Genomic DNA, 19244 nt, shown 5'->3' on the forward strand with positions numbered 1-19244 from the left:
TGATACCACTTTGTAACACCTCCGCACACCAGTACGTCTTACCAAGGACCATTCCAGTGTATGACAATGTCACCATCTCAGTTTCCCGAGGAAGTAGACCAAATTAGACAATAGAAGAACAATTATAGAATAATAATATACCTTAAACAATATGACTAAATAAAACTCTTTACAATAAAGATACATCTACAACACTCATGACACTGTATCTCTAGACTGGTAGCGTGATGACTCGATCCCTCCAATCCTAGCGAGCCCACAATCAACGATTTTGCTTAAGCCAACCGCTCACCATCCCCGAATGGATCACCCATGAGACACCATAAAACAACACGGGTCGATCTTGACTAATCAAATGTAAGACAGGTCAACAATGTAAGCAGCTGATCATCCTCTAACTCAGTCTCTCGTTCTCGCACAGTAACCGACTACACACCGAAGTGTGTAGCCCTGCCAGATTACCCATCGCAATAGGTAATCCTCGCCGCCAGTGGGTGACCGCAGCCCTTCCCACCTAGTCCAGCTCTTCAACGAGCGACAACAATCCCTGTCCCTTAATGTGCACATCCCCTCCCGTGGCGGGTTCCACGGAGGGCGAACTAGGGTGTGAAGCCACTCCCGCAAGTGACTCCACCACAATCACAACACACACAACATCACTGTTGTCACAACATCTCCACACCAGCACCGTCACAACAACGCCCATACTCCGATGATCAGCAGATAACAACAATTACAATACAATCATGTCTTAATCAATTAACAGTAAACTGAGTAGGGAAAATCCTACCTCGTCGCAAAGCATGTAAGACCTCCATACACAGCCACGCACGACTCCAATAAGCATCCTAACAATGATAACCATCTCCTATTACACAACTATACTCAAAGAATTACCCAAAAGAACACAAGGCAGAAACTTACCTAACATTACGCATCGGCGGTGACATAGACGGCCACCACACACGTCATCCTTCCCCAGCGAATCCCGTCCTTCCCATGGTGAAGGTTTAAGCTATAAACATTAGAGTGTAAAGAGATGGGGTGATAGGAGAGGGAGATAGGCTAGGGTTAGAGAAAGAGAAACTGTCGAGGAAATGGGGAAAAAATGAAATGAATCTCGCGAACTTGCATTTTATATTAGCGTGCCGACAGTAGCCATACTCGGTCGAGTACAGGAGTACTCGGCCGAGTAGGCTCTACTCGGTCGAGTATAGGTGATACTCGGCCGAGTAGTCTAAGCTAGGTCGAGTAAACAATCCTATAAACTCATATTACAAGCCTGATTCCTCACCCATTCATCCCTAAGGTCTGTTTGGTCAACAAGATCGGTCAACAACGTTCTTAAATATCCTGGGTATTACACGTAGAGTGCCCCGTAGACGGAATGAGGAGGGGCGTTTTCAGCGGATGTCGGATGGTAGTTCTAGTAGTGTCGTGGCTCCGAAGAAGAAGAAGTCGGGTAAGGATGTCTCTTGGTTGATTTCCGATCGTGTTCCGGGTGGTCCGATGTTTCCCCACGTGATTCCTAGCTTTGGGGGCCACATTGCCGACACCTTATGGCTGACTCCTAATGAGGTCGGTCGACCAGTTTTGACGGGTTACCACCGGTTTGGTAGGACGAGGTTGTTGAGTTATTGGCAACTCCCGCCGGCCGTTCAGACTATTTATGACGGTAATGGTCTTTCTCACCTATTAGATTCCATGGCCGAGCATTTTAACATGCCCCTTATTTCTGCTTTCGTTGAGAGATGGCAACCCGACACCAACAGTTTTCACATGCCTTTTGGGGAGATGTCCATACTCCTTCACGATGTTGCACAGATCTTAGGTGTTCGGGTTGATGGTAACTGTTGTAAGGTGGAGAGTAAGGACGAGACGTTGGCGGATCCCCTTATGTTTGTTTGTAGCTTCTTTGGGATTTCAGCAAACGAGTTGAGGATGTCGTTAAACCCTAGTAAGAAGGCCCCTATTTACAAGAGTAGAGGTATATTGGTAGATGTAGTTTGTGACATGGCGTCAGCTAGTTGTGATGTTGTTTTTGCTCAGGGATTTTTGGCTGCGGTGTTGGGGTCGACACTTTTTGTCGACAAATCAGGTGATAGGTTACGTCCTCAGTTGTTTCCTTTAGTTAATGATATTGATTATGTACACCACTACGCTTGGGGAGCCGGTGTACTAGCCTTCATGTACCGACAGTTGGGTGTAGCTTCACGTGCTAGTGTGAAGATTATTGGTGGTTGCTTGACTTTGTTGCAATCATGGATCTATGAGTATTTTCCTATGTTCAGACCCGGTTCACCTTCGGTAATTGACCCTACTCAGCCTCGGTCGTGTTCTTGGAAATCCGTTGGTCCCTTCGCTCAAAATGCAGAGAAATTGTTGGAGTATCGGAGGTTGTTAGATGGGCTTACTTATGCTTCCATTAGGTGGGATCCGTACGGGCCGCGTCAGGAGGAGTATCATCCTCGTACTCTGTTTGCCGGTTGTGTTCGTTTGATGGACATAGCCGAGCCGTACCAGCCTGATCGATGTTTACGACAGTTTGGGTATGTGCAGATAATACCCAATCCCATTATGAGATTGGTAGCGCATCGTCCTGCTTCGGGGATAGGGTACGAGGTTAGTGTCGGGGTTGCGGTGGCTGATCATCTTTGGGATTGTTGGGAGGATCACTTGCTTCACCTTTCTCGTAGATCGAGACCAGTTAGTTTTCCGGGTGAGACGGCGCCAGATTATGAGGATTGGTATAATGGGAATTCTCACCCGTTGATCATTGATCCCGACCACCATGATGCCCCCGCTGCACCTGATAATTTTGATATTCCTGCTGAGGTAATAATTTTACTTACCGTTATTTTAATAATTGTTTAATTTTCTTACTGTCGATAATTTTTAAAATGTCTTAGTTATTTTTGTCGATTTGCAGACTGCACGTGCTGTAATGTTTCAGTTTGCCGAAGCCGGAAAGATTGTCGATGACAAGAAATAACTTGCCTATTTCCGCAAGATGATGAAGAACTTCGATCCATTTGTTGAGAGGGCTAGGGAGATACAAAGGCATAGAGGACCTCGTCAAACACCCGGTGATCGTGTTCAGCGTAGAGCAGATGGTGTGTATACTGATAGCGAGGAAGAGGATGATCAGTAGTCGGGAGACTAATTTGTGCTTGTTTTTATTTATTTCGTACGTTTTTGAAGACATTCTTTATGTTGGATGATTATTTTAGTTGACTATTTGAACCTTGTTTAAAATTTAAAAAACATGACGGTTTTAAATTTTGAAATTTCTTAAATTTCTAGAATACATAGCAACTGATGCAAATTCATACATTTTCTGAAAATACTCACTACATCATGACAATGGCTAACATAAGGAAAACAAACAAATACAAGATACACTTGAAATAAAACTTCATCATCCTTGACATTTCAGAAATCTCTTTTTTTTTTATACCAATCATTTGCTCTTTCATGACATTTCCACTTGATGCATCATCACCTTCATCTTCACATGCTATCTTCAACTTTTTTGTTATTGTCAAATGATCTTCAGTCAACCACGACACAAAATGATCGCAAGGTAAACACTTAAAATACTCTTTCTTTGGATTAGTTACTGACCCGGAAATCTTGATGATAGCGTTTTTGTGACAACGATTGCAACATTGATTCCTAAAATTAAGGCCTTCAATTGGGTGGTTTCCTCACATTGAGGATGATGTCGACATAAGTAGAGAAATGAAGAAGAAAATAGAAGAAGATGAAGATGAGTGAAAAATAGAAGAAGATGAAGATGAGTGAAAAAATATAAGAATATGTAGATGTTTATATAGGAAAAAATAACCGTTACAATTTAACAAATAACCGTTATAATTCAAAAATAGCCATTATAATTCAAATATAACCGTTATAATTCAAAAATAACCGTTATAATTCAATTAACCGTTATAATTCAAATATAACCGTTATAATTCAAATATAACCGTTATAATTCAAAAATAGCCGTTATAATTCAAAAATAACCGCTATAATTCAAATATAACCGTTATAATTCAAATATAACCGTTATAATTCAAAATAGCTGTTACAATTCAAAATAGCCGTTATAGTTAATAGCTTATAAATAGACCATTCTATGTCAATTTCAATCACAACATCCAATCCTATTCACTCACTACAATACTAAAATGGTTCTCACAAATACTCAAAAAATCAGAGTTTATCAAGGCAGAATCGATCTAATTGTTCAAAATTTACCAGTTCTAATTGAGCGTCTTGAATTAGTGGTTCTCAGTGCCACTGTTTGGCACATGCTTGAAGAGCCTCCAATTGGTAGCCTTTGTATAATTTTAGCCGGAAACCCGGATCATGTTCTAACTCCAGCAGTTAGAGATGAGGTTGTTTCTGATGAAGCACTAAACGAGAAGATGTGGGAGTTTCGCAGGTTAAGAAGTGATATCTTTACATATTTTGAGCGCATCCTCACCGTGATCGATTACCCAAGACTATCAGACTTACGTGCCGGTAGAGTGCTGAACCTAGGAAATGTTTATCTCTACATCAATGATTTGTTGACTCAATATATGGCTACCCAACCGGAAGAAATTGAGGTTCAAGATCTTGAAGAAGATAAGGAATCGTCATCTTCATCATCGGAATATAATTAAGTTCGATAGTGGTTTAATTATGTTATGTTTTATTTAATATCGTTGTATGGGTTTAGGGTTTGAGGTTTGAGTTTAGGGTTTGAGGTTTGGGGTTTAGGGTTTAAGGTTTAGGGTTTAGGGTTTAGGGTTTGAGGTTTGGGGTTTAGGGTTTAGAGTTTGGGGTTTATGTTTTAAGTGGTTTATGTAATGTCGTTGTATTTCAAATTAAGGAATATTTTAATTAAATTATGTTTTAAGGATTGTTTTAATTAAATTACGTTTTAAGTCATTTAATTAAATTTCATTGCATATTAAATTAAATTACCCAAGACATTTAATCGGATAAATAAATTATAAACTACAATAATTGCATAAATAAAATATAAGGTACAATATTCGGATAAAAAAAAACTAAGATCCGGTCTCGAAACTGCGCCATAAAGATAGCTGATGTCGGTACATGTCACTATAATGAGCTACGCTTTCATCATGTACCCAACAAGCGGCTATTGGAGGCATAGGTGACAAGGGGCGTACCCGGAGCCTCAGATAGTGGTTTCCCGCATGTAATACCCATAAGACACCATATGGGGTACGTACTCCGGTGGGGGCTCGTAAAGGCAAATAAGTATGACTACCATTCCAATGTCGGTGACCTTCTTGATTGTCCCATGAAGAAATACAACATATCACCCAATTGTACATCGTAGCATAACCATATAGATCGAAACTGTCCATCCAATAACCCGAACCACACGGTATCTGATCCATAAATGTAATTCTAGCTACCTTCGCATCAAATCTCACTGGGCCATAAATATGATCCCGGTAAAGGGGACTACGGATTTCCCTAAGTAAATCTATTCTAGCCATCGTGAAATGAGATTGGTTACCCCGAACAGCATGTGCGAGAACTCGAAAACCACAATGACCGTCTCCGGAAGGATTATACCACGCTTCTAGATACTCGGTAAACCAGGAAGGCAAAAAGTCAAGATAAGGAAAGTACCTTGAATGACCCAATAGTGTAGTCTACCTCAAGAGATGCGTAATGCAATGTGCCGAAACTCCCCGTACTCGTGGTAGCAGGAGTAGACGGTGTACCGGGGCCCGTTTGAGTGGATCGGGGGGTACTAGACGGAGTAAAACGAACCGTCGGAGTGGAACGGGGAGTAGTAGACGGAGTAACAGGAACTGTCGGAGTGGAACGGGGGGTACTAGACGGAGTTCGTTGGGAAGACGCGTTTCTTTGGGGCGTAGCTCTGCCTACTCGAACCCGAACCCGTGCATGCTCAACGGCGGACGACTCTCTATGAGTTCCCCTACTCGGACGTCCTTTAGGGTTCTCGTTCACCCGAGGCTCGTTTACATCCTCCTCTTCCAGATGTATCTGAGAGTAAAGGGCATCAAACATGGATGATCTCATACTCGGATCTGCATTCCGAATTTCATCGAATAACTCCTCCATTCGTTCATCGTTACAAGCCGGCATTGCCTCGGAACCATCGTACTCCAACTTCCTCCAAAATGCATGTAACACATCAACAGGGACCCGAGATCCGTTTCTAGCAATGCGATGAAGTGAACAAGCACATAACAAACCAAGTGTAGTAGCCTTTACACAACCGAAATCGATCATCAAGGCATCTTCCGTCATCTTGGCACCTCTTTCGAATTCTTCACGCAATTCAATGATGGCATTCTTTGATATTTTATAAGAAAGTCTGGAAAATAATCGCTGAATCCCCGTCAACCGCCTCGATCTAGATAACTCCAACGAGTGTCGGATCTCAACATGTTGCGTTTCCATCAAAGAATGAAACTGAATCCAGATGCTATCAACGACCAGTTTCGCGCTATTCAACCATCTCTACAAATTCGCATGAGCCGACTCAACCCGGGATGTAGAAGTGTTCTCAAAATAAGTTATCTTATTCGTTCTATACTTGGCCCATTTTTCCAAGTGCGGGAACCATTGCCTCTCAATATAAGCCGCCACTCCCGCCCATTGCCTTGCCAAATTGCCCCACGCCACATTAAACTTATCTTCGGTCTCCGCCTCGATAACCGCTTCAAACAAGTTACAAGTTATGTGCTTAGCCCAACTATCCTGACCCGTGATATCAAGTGCTTTCGTCTCCACGTTAGAATATATATGCCAAAGACATAGCAAGTTAGACGAATCCGGAAAAACAGTGGGAATCGCGTTCAACAAACCTGCCTCGCAATCAGTAACAATAGCATTAGGTTGAACGGCATCATTGAGAAGGGCCTTCAGTTTCCGTAAGACCCACAGATATCCATCCTCGGACTCATGTTTCACAAGAGCATACGCGATGACAAAGCTCTTCCCGACGGGTGTGACTCCAACCATCTCAACAAGCGGAAGACGGTATAAATTTGTCTTGTACGTGGAATCGATCAGTACCACATAATAGTATGATCGAAACATCTTAACGGCTTCTGGATAAGCCATGAACACGTGGGTTAGCTCATCGTTCTCCTGATCAGTGACCCAATAATGAACGTACTTATGCTGAACCGCAAGTGCTAACATCTGTTGTGCCGGGTTTCTCCCATCTCTTTCCTCGGCCCTTACTTTCTGAGAACGATTGTAGATTTGTCGCCGATTAGGTCTTGACTTTTCCGGATTCCGCTGATGCAAACCCGCACTAATAATTGTCGGTCTAACATGAGCTCTAACTTGGGCAAGCCAACTCCTCTTCATCAAACTTTGCAAAGTATATGTCGCTGTCACAATACAACGTTAAAGCATGATTATGAAACCCGGATCTCATCACAAGCTTCCACTTATTCTCTTGTAATTCAATAACTTTCATTGAAAATTTGCATTTTCACCACGCGGTAGCCGTGTTACCCCTCATTAAAGAATCGGCATCCTTATTTACGGGACCTTGTAGACACCTCGTTTCTGCATCCCTCGCAAACCACCCAGTGATGATTGGGCCGCATGTTTGATTCGCGGAACGATTAGTGACAGTTCGTAAGTTTATCGTCAAGTGATTGCTCAAATATAAATGTCAACCTCTTAGTTGTCATCTACGTGCCGATACGGTCGTTTTGGCAGTAATTAGAGTACATTCGGAGTCCGGGTCAAAAACCGTCTCCATTTTCTCGATAGTTTAAATCCCGAGTCGAATGTTGGAATGTTCCGGATATTTCTATTCCATATTCATCAAATTTTATCTTTTGGCAAATAATATCCCGTAATATTTAAAAGATAATCGAATAAATCCGTCCTACCATAACTTAAACGCGGAGATTCTTTCTTAGCGGGGAGGAAACCTCTCGGGAACAGACGCAAGCCAGTCTTTGCGCCTCTTCCAAGAGACGCAGTGGCTGCTGCGCCTCTTCCCAGGCCCTTCTTTGCATGATTTACGTATCTTTTTTTATATCTTTCGGAGATTCACTTCCAAAGGGTCTCCGAAACCCTATTCCTTCACGTGATTAGTATAAATAGGAGCCTTCGTTCCTCATATTTCTCACGCGAGTGTCCGCCCTTCTCTTCTCCCTTTGCATTCTAGACTTCGTTCTTACTAATTGGCGCCTACGTGCTTGGACTTCCGACCACGTAAGCTCGGATCTTTCCGGGTACCAGCCTCTCCGTTGCATGACCGACCAATTTGACCCACTACACTCAATCACTTTAATTAATCAATCGTTTTCCTCTTACGAGGGCACTCTTTCCTTGCATTCGCGTCGAGCATCACTAATCGATCTTCTTAGTTCTTCTCGTTCCGTCAACATGTAAGTCTGAGGGTGTATAATTCCTTTTATTTATTGCATTTAATTACTGTATAACAATTGTAAGGTTTATGTCGAAAGTACTCATTAAAACCGATTTCTAAAAACCGTCCTTAAAACCTGTTTTGCGGATTTCCAGTAGACAGACAGTCGAGAAAAGACGCAGCAACTGCTGCGCCTCTTCAAAGGAGCGCAGCACCTGCCGCGCCTCTTTGTGAGGTTGCCGCAGTTCCTGCTTCTTTTCTTCTTCCTCCGTCCTCTGCAATTCGTATCAAATTTATTTGTTTTGTTTGTTCGTCTGTTAATTCTCCGTCATAAAATCATAATAATTAGCATGTATATTGTATCATATATTTCATCATTCATTCACATGTTTAATTCATCTAATCCGACTTAAATCCCAAGTAATTCATATTTGCGGGTTTTCGCCACTAATATTCAATTCGAGTTTTAGGGATTCAATTCGTTCATGTTGAGTTTCTGGGATTCATTGTTGATATATTTTTCATCATGTTCATTGTTAATCCGCCATCAATTCATCATGTTTAGTTAATTATTCGCTTGCTTGGTTCGTTCATTAACATCGACCCTTCACATAATTAATCTGTCTTATTTCCGTCTTAACCATGTTTTGCCGTTTTATGACCTCAATCACATGTTAAATAATCTGTAAATCACTTTCATCCGACTAAATAATATCGATCAGTCCATTAAATTCACCAATTAACGTTAACAATTGCAGTTTTGGCTTCACAGCCAGAGTTCGTCCTTGGAACAGACGCGAAAGAATCGCCGCGCTCTTCCAAAGGGCGCAGATGTCTCTGCCGCTTTGTTCCAGGGGCTTCGTCCCGAACTCCTTTTCGCCTTGACCTGGATTAATGAGTTTACGTATTAATTAACTAATATTCGTAATATCGCTAATTCCTGTTCGTTAATTTGTTATTTTATTCTTTTATTCTTTTTTATCAAATCATCCGTTTTAGCGGTACTTTCGACATAAATCGCCTAATCCGTTGTAATTAATGTAATTCTTTTTATTGTAGTTATATTAATTTATTGTATTCCCTTTCATTTATCATTTGTATGCTTCCACATGTAATTCAATATTAAATCCTACTTCGACCATAATTGTTTGCTAATTAATTGTTCACCGACTTAGCTAATTTCACATGTTAGGATTAATCTATTGGATGTTGCATTGCATGCATATAGCCGACGATATATCGAGTACGAATAACTTCCCTAATCATTAGTAGAGGCCGCTATCGAGGCGGGCGGGATTAGGTGTTCGATCAAAAGAGCTTCCTAATACGTACCCTCACCCCTTACTCCAGATCTCCGTGAGCACCCGTGTTCATTGGCATCCGCGAGAGTCATTCTAGACATAGAATGCTAAGGGTAACGATTGCTTAGTGTTCATGTCACTACTTTGTGTCTTGACATGACACGAGGTATTCGAACGGTTCCAATTTCCCATAAAAATTGGTGGCGACTCCATACAAAATGCAAACGCTTGTTTTCGAGCCCCTTCACTCCCAAGCGCCCCCGTGGGCGGCCCGCGTCCACGGTTTGGCGACTCACTGGGGATCATACACTTACGTGTAGCTAGGGTGAAACTTGAACAAGGTTAGGGAATAAATTTGTGCAAGACAATTGTCGGTTTTCATAACTCGGTCTTCCTAGACCGTTTAATTCGGCCTTCCTAGGCCCAACCCAACCCATTTGACCAATCGTCCCGTCTAAACGGTCCTAATTCTTATTTGGGCCTAAGGATGGATAGCGGTTGACGTCATCCATACCATGGTGCTTACTCTTGTTTGTATCAAGGGCCTTCACTACTTGAGGAAATGGACTAGGAATCGGCCTTACTCTTGTTTGGCACGAGCCTCTCCACAGACTTCGGGTTTGATGGTTCGGTATGGCAACCCACCCTTTAAACCAAAACCCTTCTAAAAGCACTCAGCATCCCGTTATAATGCTTGTATAAATGTGTAAAACTCTACATGATCACCATCTCTAAACAAAACTATGACGAATTTTCAAAAATCAAAACCCAATTTCAAATCAAGAATTTCGAAATAAAGGCCTTCAATTAGCACAAAATCCGGTCAAAACTCTGTCCGTTTGTCGTGTCAAAATTCGGGCCACAAGCCCATTTCAAAACCTCACTTCGAGTCCACTCCTACAACTACACTACAGTTGGCTAGGACACACATTTTCAAAGACCTTGTCTTTCTTCAAAACTCACTCAACACAAGTGGCACACACCCACTTCACGAGTCAAAACTTTTCCTCTTTTAGCAAGTGTGATAGAATGGTCGATTGTGTTTTGATTCGTCGCCGATCTCTTACTCAGTTTTCAAGATGCCTGGGTCAAGTGATGATACGAACCTCCAGCAAATTCAAGAAAGTAATGATCGAATCCTAGCCGCGCTAGCCCAAATGCAAGTTACCCAAAACCAAACCTATGACCGCCTCGAGCTCATCGAAGGCCGTATCTTTGACGTAGAGGGAAGGTTGCCTCCCATTAAAGGTGAAGTACTACAATTTTCCGATGACGAGTCTAAGGATGAGAATCCTCTCATGGGGACGACCGGTGAGAAAAGGCTCCAATACCTAGAGGAGCAATTGATGTACCTTAAAGGAGATGACATTTACAGGGAGAACAATCGTAAGTATGAAGCCGTCAATTCCAAATTGCCCACTAACTTTAGCATGACGGATATCCCTAAGTTCAAGGGACATGAGAACCCTTTGAACCATATCCGTGCCTTCAAGGATTACATGTCTATCAAAGGCATCAAACCCGAGATGTTCTTAAGAATCTTTCCTTCATCTCTCGACACCATCCCAAAGCAATGGTTCTACACTTTAGATCACAAAAAGGTCGCTACTTGGGAGGACGCCGCCATCGAGTTCTCGAAACAATACGCGGATAATGCCGAAATCCAAGTCAATATGCGTACTCTAGAGGTTCTTACCCAAAATGACAAGGAAGGATTCACCGACTTCCTAAGTAGGTGGAGGAAGACTAGTACTCAACTAGTTGAACGCCCGGATGAGGCCACTCTTGTGGAGAAGTTCGTGGACAATCTCAAGCCCATATATGCCAACCATTTGAGATATCAAAACATCAAGACTTTCAAAGACTTAACCGTGTTAGGGACACGAATTGAAGATGACATCCGCAAAGGACTCTTGTCCAAAACGGTAGGTCGAGGATATCAAGGGCCCACAAGTCGTTCATACGGCTCTACTAGCAAGACCGACGAAGTTAACCTTCTCGAACCATCCAAGAAAACTAGCCCACCAAGGAAGTTCACAAACCTTGGGGATACATACTCCAATGCTCTAAAAAGGCTAGTGAAGCAAGGCAAACTCCAACCCATTGGACCTACTCCCGAGCCCGAAAGGAAGTCCAAATTCTGGGACGAAAATTCCTACTGTGAATACCATAGGGGTAAGGGGCACGATACCGAAAAATGCTACAAGTTGAAACACGTGCTTCAAGATATGATCGAAGATGGTCGACTTCCAATTCCACCAGGAGGTAAGCCTAATAACACTTTAATCCTCTTGGAGTTCTAGTGATTACAAGTGATGAATCTACCTTAGATTGCTCACATCTCATTTCTCCCGCCGAGGATGAAATCCATGCAATTGAGAAAGAAAGACTCTACTCTACCATCTCCCCTACCATTTCCGACTTCATCGCCTGGGCAAGGAGTGTAGATAGACAAGTGTGGGAACTAGAAAACATGGTAACAATCTTGCGCAATCCCAATGCAACACCTAAAGAACGCGTACCATTGATCTTCTCTCAAAACGCTACTATGCAAGAAGTCATCACCGCGGTCGACAAACTAGTCGATCGAATCATACAACTAGAAAGTGACATCATGAGGATGAGGGAACTAGCCGCGATCAATGGAGTTTGGGCCGATGACGATGAAGACGAATATCTCATTGAAAACTCTTTAGTCAAAGAAATAGTCCAAAATGGCGAAGACCAAGATGTGGATCACCTAACTCGCTCGGGTCGTCCATACCAAAGCACTACTCAAAACGGTCCCACCAATGTCATCACACCAAATGACAACGAAGATGACCCCACTGATCATTTGCTCAAGCAATTACAAAAAACCAAGGCTGATCTTTCGGTCTGGCAACTAGTGGCAAGCTCATTTCCACACCGTCAAGCTTTACTGCAAGCTTTGGCCAAATTGAATGTGGCACATAACTCTACTCCTGAAGATGTAGTCAACTTGGTCTTCCAAGAATCCCCGAAACTAAGTAATCCCGTTACTTTTTCGGACGAAGACTTGCCACCTTTTGGCGCCAGTCACAACCTTGCTCTATACATCACCGTCATCTGTCTAAAGAAGAATGTGCCAATGACCTTGGTGGACGATGGCTCCGCGGTCAACGTCATACCCCTCAAAACGGCATACAAACTAGGCATGAGAGAGTCGGATTGGACTCCCACCAATCAAGGTCTACGTGCATACGACGGTACACGACTTAAAAGTGGTAGGACTTGCTAACCTAACCATAGCAACGGGACCAATCGAACGAAAGGTTAACTTCCAAATAGTGGACATCGAAGCTTCATTCAACATACTTCTGGGGAGGCCTTGGATTCATGCTTCTAAAGCAGTAACATCCACCCTTCATCAAAAGATCAAGATCCCACTAAATGGCAAAGTTGTGACAATCACTTCGTCACCCATTAAGGCCATAATCGAGAAGCAATCAAATAATCAAGTCCTTGCGGATCCCATATACGAACTTGGGGGCTTCCAAAGTGTAAATGTCATAGAAAGTGAGTTGGCACCCTTATACTATAATCCCTACTCCAACTTGGTGGTCAACCACATTCTCAAAAACCAGGGATACTTCCCTGGAATGCCTTTGAACCCAGTTCGGAAAAACACCTTCGCGCCATACAAGAAAGGCAACTCATTGAGAATACCACTTGGACTAGGATACAAACCCACAACAGAAGAAGTTCTCGAAATGCTCGCCCAAGTCCAAAACCGCAAGTATGTAGGAGTCCAAATGAGGCCATATCTTCCTACCCTCAATGGATACTTAGTTCAAGAAGGAAGTTCGGAACTCTTTCATGGATTTCCCGAACCTTGGCATTACCTCGAGAAGAAGTTAGCCGGAATCGAGATCTTTCACGATTGCTACTTCATCCCTCCAGAAACGGTTCCTACCGTCAAAACCCGTCAAGCACCTTGCTTAGACGAACAAGCTGTTAGCCTCCTGTTTGGAGAGGACCGATTTGTTAGGGCCGCACAGGATGAGATCATTACTACGATACTTCAAGACGATCGCTTCAATCCCACCGCATTGATCACAGAAATCGACACCAAGCAGCAGAAAGGGTGGAGAAAATCAATCAAATGGACCAACAGTCAAGGAAGACTCTTCAAGCTCACCACTGGAGAAGGAGAGATGTTCAAAGAAGAACCAGAAGACGACGAATTCGAATCAGAGTCGGAGTCGGAGTCAGAGTCAGAGTCTAGAGGAGTCATTAGAGAGTCTACTCCGTCGTCATCCCCACTCCCCTCGTTTCTCCTAGCTTATTTTCGAGTAGTCACGGTAGTTCGGGAAATGCCCCATTATCGTCCCTTTGCCGCCACTATCCTTGGATCATTTGGCTTCTTTGTTTCAACTTTACTCAAATCTTAATATGAATAAATCAGGTTCTGCTTACTCTTTGCGTTATCTTGAGTGCAATTCTGTTTATGATGATACTGAGGATGACCAAGACCCAGACTTGACCGAAATACCTCCCTACGTAGCCAAAGAAATACTACAGGAAGGGGAAGGGGGACCTGTAATTGAGGATACCGAACCCATCAACGTGGGAACTGAACTAGAACCCAAAGAACTTAGGATAGGGACTACCTTGAGCTCAACCGAAAGAACCGATTTCATAGACCTCCTAAATGAATTCAAAGACGTTTTCGCTTGGTCCTACAAAGACATGCCAGGGATCGACAGGGATATCGCCGAACATAGGATTCCGATTAAGCCAGGTTTCAAACCCGTGAAATGTAAGCTTGACGAATGAGAACAGAGTGGGCTCAAGATTAAGGAAGAAGTTGACAAACAATTCAAAGCCGGGTTCATCAAAGTTTCCGAGTATTCTGACCGGGTAGCTAACATAGTACCCGTACCCAAAAAGGATGGGAGAATCCGAGTTTGTGTTGACTTTAGGGATTTGAACAAAGCAAGCCCAAAAGACGACTTCCCTCTACCTCACATCGACATATTGGTAGACAATACTGCAGACCATGCATTACTATCCTTCATGGATGGATATGCGGGTTACAACCAAATCAAAATGGCCATGGAAGACATGCATAAGACCGCGTTCGTCACCCAATGGGGAACCTATTGCTATACAGTAATGCCGTTCGGATTGATCAACGCCGGAGCTACATACCAACGCACCGCGACTACACTCCTACATGACATGATGCATAAAGAAGTCGAGGTATATGTAGACGACATGATTGTCAAATCCAAGGAAAGAGAGGGACATATTGCGAACCTTCGCAAGTTCTTCGCAAGGCTACTAAGTACAATATGAGACTCAACCCTCAAAAGTGCACATTCGGGGTGACATCCGGCAAACTCCTAGGGTACGTCGTTAGCCAACGAGGCATAGAAATAGATCCTTCCAAAATCAAAGCTCTGATCGAAATGCCACAACCTCAAACAGAAAAAAGAAGTCGAGGATTCTGGGAAAAGTGCAATACATAAGTCGATTCATATCGAAACTTACGATGATTTGCGAGCCTATCTTCAAGAAACTCAAGAAAACAGACCACACCATGTGGGACGACGATCACAAAAGGCATTCGACGTAATCAAGGAGATATTGGCTAAACCACCGGTGCTCATGCCACCACAACGAGATCAACCTCTTGGTTTATATCTCACAAGAATCGAAATCGCCATGGGTGCTATGCTAGCTCAAATCGTAGGAAGTGAAGAAAGAGCTATTTACTATCTAAGTAAGAAGTTCTTGGAATACGAGTGCAAATATTCACAACTCGAAAAGACATGCCTCGCTCTTGTGTGGGCAACAAAGAAGCTACGTCATTACATGCTTAGCTACTCGGTCAAGATATTCTCCAAAATGGATCCAGTCAAATACCTCTTCGAGAAACCCGTTCTCAACGGACGTCTGGCAAGATGGACCATGATGCTCTCCGAATTTGACCTCAAATATGTGCCACTGAAAGTAATAAAGGGTCGCGCCGTCGCCGAATTCTTCGCAGAAAATCCCATCAACGACGCACAAACCATAGATACTTGGTCATTTCCCGACGAGGATATACTTCAAACTGATGTAGACTCTTGGGATCTATACTTTGATGGAGCATCAAACCTAAGAGGATTTGGGATAGGAGTGTTGCTCATTTCTCCTGAAGGTGAGCATACACCGATTGCTGTCAAACTCGACTTCGAGGTGACAAACAACGCTGCAGAGTATGAAGCTTGTCTCATTGGACTACAAGCGGCAGTAAGCTTAGGTATCAAAAACCTACGAGTGCATGGGGATTCGTCACTGATCATCAACCAAGTTACGGGATCCTGGAAAATCCGAAGTGAAAGCCTTGCACCCTATCAGGCCAGGATAGACCAAGTGGCTCAATTCTTTGATCATGTAACCTACTTACACCTACCTCGAGAGGAAAATCAATTTGCAGACGCTCTTGCGAAACTTGCATCTTTGATAAATATGCCAGATTACATGATGGAAATGCCTTTGTGTGTCGAACGACGGTCGGAGCCAGCGTATGTCCATCAAATTACCGATGAAGAAGAAATCACACAAGAACCTTGGTTCCAAGCAATCCTAAACTTCAAGCTTAACGGTACCTATCCGCCAGAAATGGACAAAAGGGGACAACGAGCTATACGCCTACTAGCTTCCCAATACATCCTGATGCAAGGAGAATTGTACAAAAGAACACCTCTTGGTGTAGTCCTACGTTGCCTTGATCATTCACAGGCACGAAAAGTAATGGAAGAAGTCCACGACGGAGAATGCGGTCCTCACATGAGTGGGCCTATGATGGCAAAGAAAATCACACGTCTAGGGTACTATTGGACCACAATGGAATCCGATTGCATCAAATATGTGAGGCATTGCCACAACTGTCAAATCTTCGGGAACGTACAACACGTCCCTCCTTCGTTGCTCTATACAATGACATCTCCTTGGCCATTCTCCGCATGGGGAATTGATATAATTGGGAAAATAACCCCACCGAACAGAGGTCACCTGTTTCATCCTAGTAGCGATTGACTACTTCACCAAGTGGGTAGAAGCGGCTTCCTACACCGCTCTTACTGCCTAAAAATGTGGCAAAGTTCATACAAAACAACATCATCTGTCGATATGGTTGCCCGCATGAGATCATTAGCGATAATGGGTCCCACTTCCAAGCCGAAACCGAACAATTGCTAGCCAAGTACAAGATCAAGCATCATCACTCCTCGCCCTATCGACCACAGACTAACGGCGCGGTAGAGGCTGCTAACAAAAATGTCGTCACGATCCTCAAGAAAATGACTGACAATTATAGAGATTGGCCAAGCAAAATACCCTTCGCTTTGTGGGGGTATCGTACATCATCGTCAGACGCCCACCGGGGCTACTCCTTTCTATCCGACCTACGGCATGGAAGCCGTACAACCGATTGAGCTAGAAATACCATCCTTGCGTATTCTACTAGAAAGTCAAATCCCGGAGGCCGATTGGAAAAGGGATAGATACGAAGAACTCATCCTCCTGGATGAACGTAGGCTACGTGCCTTGCATAATGTCCAAACATATCAAGCACGTATCAAACGAGCTTTCAACAAAAGAGTTAGGCCAAGAAACATCAAAGAAGGAGATTTAGTTCTCAAATCGGTTAGAGCTCTTTTACCTGTCGACCCAAGGGGAAAATTCAAACCTAATTGGGCCGGACCATATTTAGTCAAATCCATACTCCCAGGGGGTGCGGTTAGAATCACAGACCTAGATGGGAATGAGTTTTCAAACCCCACAAATCTCGACCAACTGAAACGATACTATGCCTAGGATAGAACAGAAACGCGCCTCGCGTAAACCCACGTGTCGCTCTTGTGGCACTAAATAAACGGCCCCTGGCCTATTTGAATGTCACTATGCTCTTGCATCTTGGCAAACTTGTCATCCTCATATCATCAAACAAACTGAATTCGCACCTCCAGAGTAAGTAAAGCTCATGCTTGTTTTCTATGTTCATTACAAGCTCTTGCTTCGAACAATTATTCTTTTACATTTACTCGAACTACGCACAAGGGTTTGATTTCGCTTTCTTTAAGTGAATACGTAGGCAATCCTTCACCGGATTCAACCCGCCATTATATATAAAATATATGTAAATAGAAGGACATTTGCATCGCATCTGAAATTCGACAAGAATAATTAAAGAAAATGCCAACGGTTTCATAACCACATAACCTCTTTTATTTCATTCAATTTCTAATAATAATAGTACGACAAATAATAAAAATAGATAGGCTAGGATTCTAAAAATCCCCTTTTATTACAACAATAATAATAATAATCAAATAAAAATAACTAAGACTTGGGCTATTCCTCCATCTTTCCCTTGCCCTTGTCGTTCTTGTCATATTTCTTGTCACGACCTCGAGCCGGGCGCTCTTGCACCACTTCAGACCTAATCACCAACGGTCTTTCTCGAGGCCTGACTCTCCCGTTCTTGTCAACCACCATCTCTCGCGGCAGAGTAGTCTTTGATTTCTTGAAGGATGAATGACTTGAAAGCCGGCTTCTTCTTCTCCTTCGGTCAGATGTTTCTCTTTCTCTTTCTCTCCCTCGCGCACCTTGTAATCAACGGGCTCGCGCTTCCTCGATCTTCGCGCTCTTCCGAAGTTGCAGCCTTCCTCCACCTCGATAAGAGTCCGACACCCACAAGGCATTGGAGGAGAAGCTCAGGAACCACATGTTTTCTCGGGCCCATTTCATAGCCCACTCTCTTCGGCTCTCGGTAGTCAACGCCATAGCGGTCTGCGGGACGGTGTCAAGCCCGAGGATCATCTCGCTTCAACCCAACTTGCCTCATCAATCTCTCGGGAAGATGCACACCATAAACTCCAATCCAGGGATGCGCACGGACCTAGTGGGATCTAAAGAAGACACCCCAAATGATGGACTTGAGGTGCCACCACGGTACAACCCACCCGATCAAAGGGCCGTCATCGTCTTTAGCTTGTTCTTCCAATAGTCGCAGACCGGGTGAAGTCCACCATGTACATACCGTGTCCTCATCGAAATCATACGGGCATGATAGGAAAGTGCATGAACCGGGGCTCAAGCAATCGGAGCTGTTCCATGAGCCAAACCTACCAAGACAGTATTAGACACCAAAAGAAAAAAAAGAAAAACAAAGAAAAAGAAAAAACAAAAAAAAAAAAAAAAAAAAAAAAAAAAAAAAAAAAAAAAAAAAAAAAAAAAAAAAAAAAAAAAAAAACGAAAAAAAGAGAAAAAGAAGGTGTCTTTTACCCGTAGGATAACGGACTTCCCAAGAACGGCAGATCGCGGTTGGATTTCCTATTATCCAAACCCAAAATGATCTCCCTAAGCACGCAGACAAGTAGGGCTCTGCAGCCTCCATTTGCTCAATAAGGCTCAAAAGGCGAGGATCACCTCTCAAGTCCTCATCAACATGTCCCTGAAAGACATACACATGCAACAAACAGAAGCCAAATGCTCTCCTTCTAGCAACATAAGAGACAGTAGGGTCGGCCCTG

General features: G+C 43.2%; 1 protein-coding gene across 1 annotated transcript; it reads right to left on the reverse strand.

The window, feature by feature from the left end:
• Window positions 1-5640: 5640 nt before the first annotated feature.
• LOC141617899 (uncharacterized) lies at window positions 5641-7206 on the reverse strand. Its single transcript, XM_074435031.1, has 2 exons — window positions 6667-7206; window positions 5641-6519 (listed from the first exon to the last, which is right to left on the reverse strand). Exons 1-2 carry the CDS (start codon window positions 7204-7206, stop codon window positions 5641-5643), a joined length of 1419 nt encoding a protein of 472 aa, XP_074291132.1.
• Between the last annotated feature and the right edge of the window lie 12038 nt (window positions 7207-19244).

Source organism: Silene latifolia, chromosome X, assembly GCF_048544455.1.
Source record: "Silene latifolia isolate original U9 population chromosome X, ASM4854445v1, whole genome shotgun sequence".
Classification (NCBI taxonomy): domain Eukaryota; kingdom Viridiplantae; phylum Streptophyta; class Magnoliopsida; order Caryophyllales; family Caryophyllaceae; genus Silene; species Silene latifolia.

Excerpts from the sequence above, each read along its gene's own strand:
- LOC141617899 (XM_074435031.1), bottom strand. The coding sequence starts at position 7,206 with ATGTTAGCACTTGCGGTTCAGCATAAGTACGTTCATTATTGGGTCACT. Across the intron at positions 6,520-6,666 it reads ATGTGGCGTGGGGCAATTTG|AGATGGTTGAATAGCGCGAA; the intron begins GCAAGGCAATGG and ends GCGAATTTGTAG.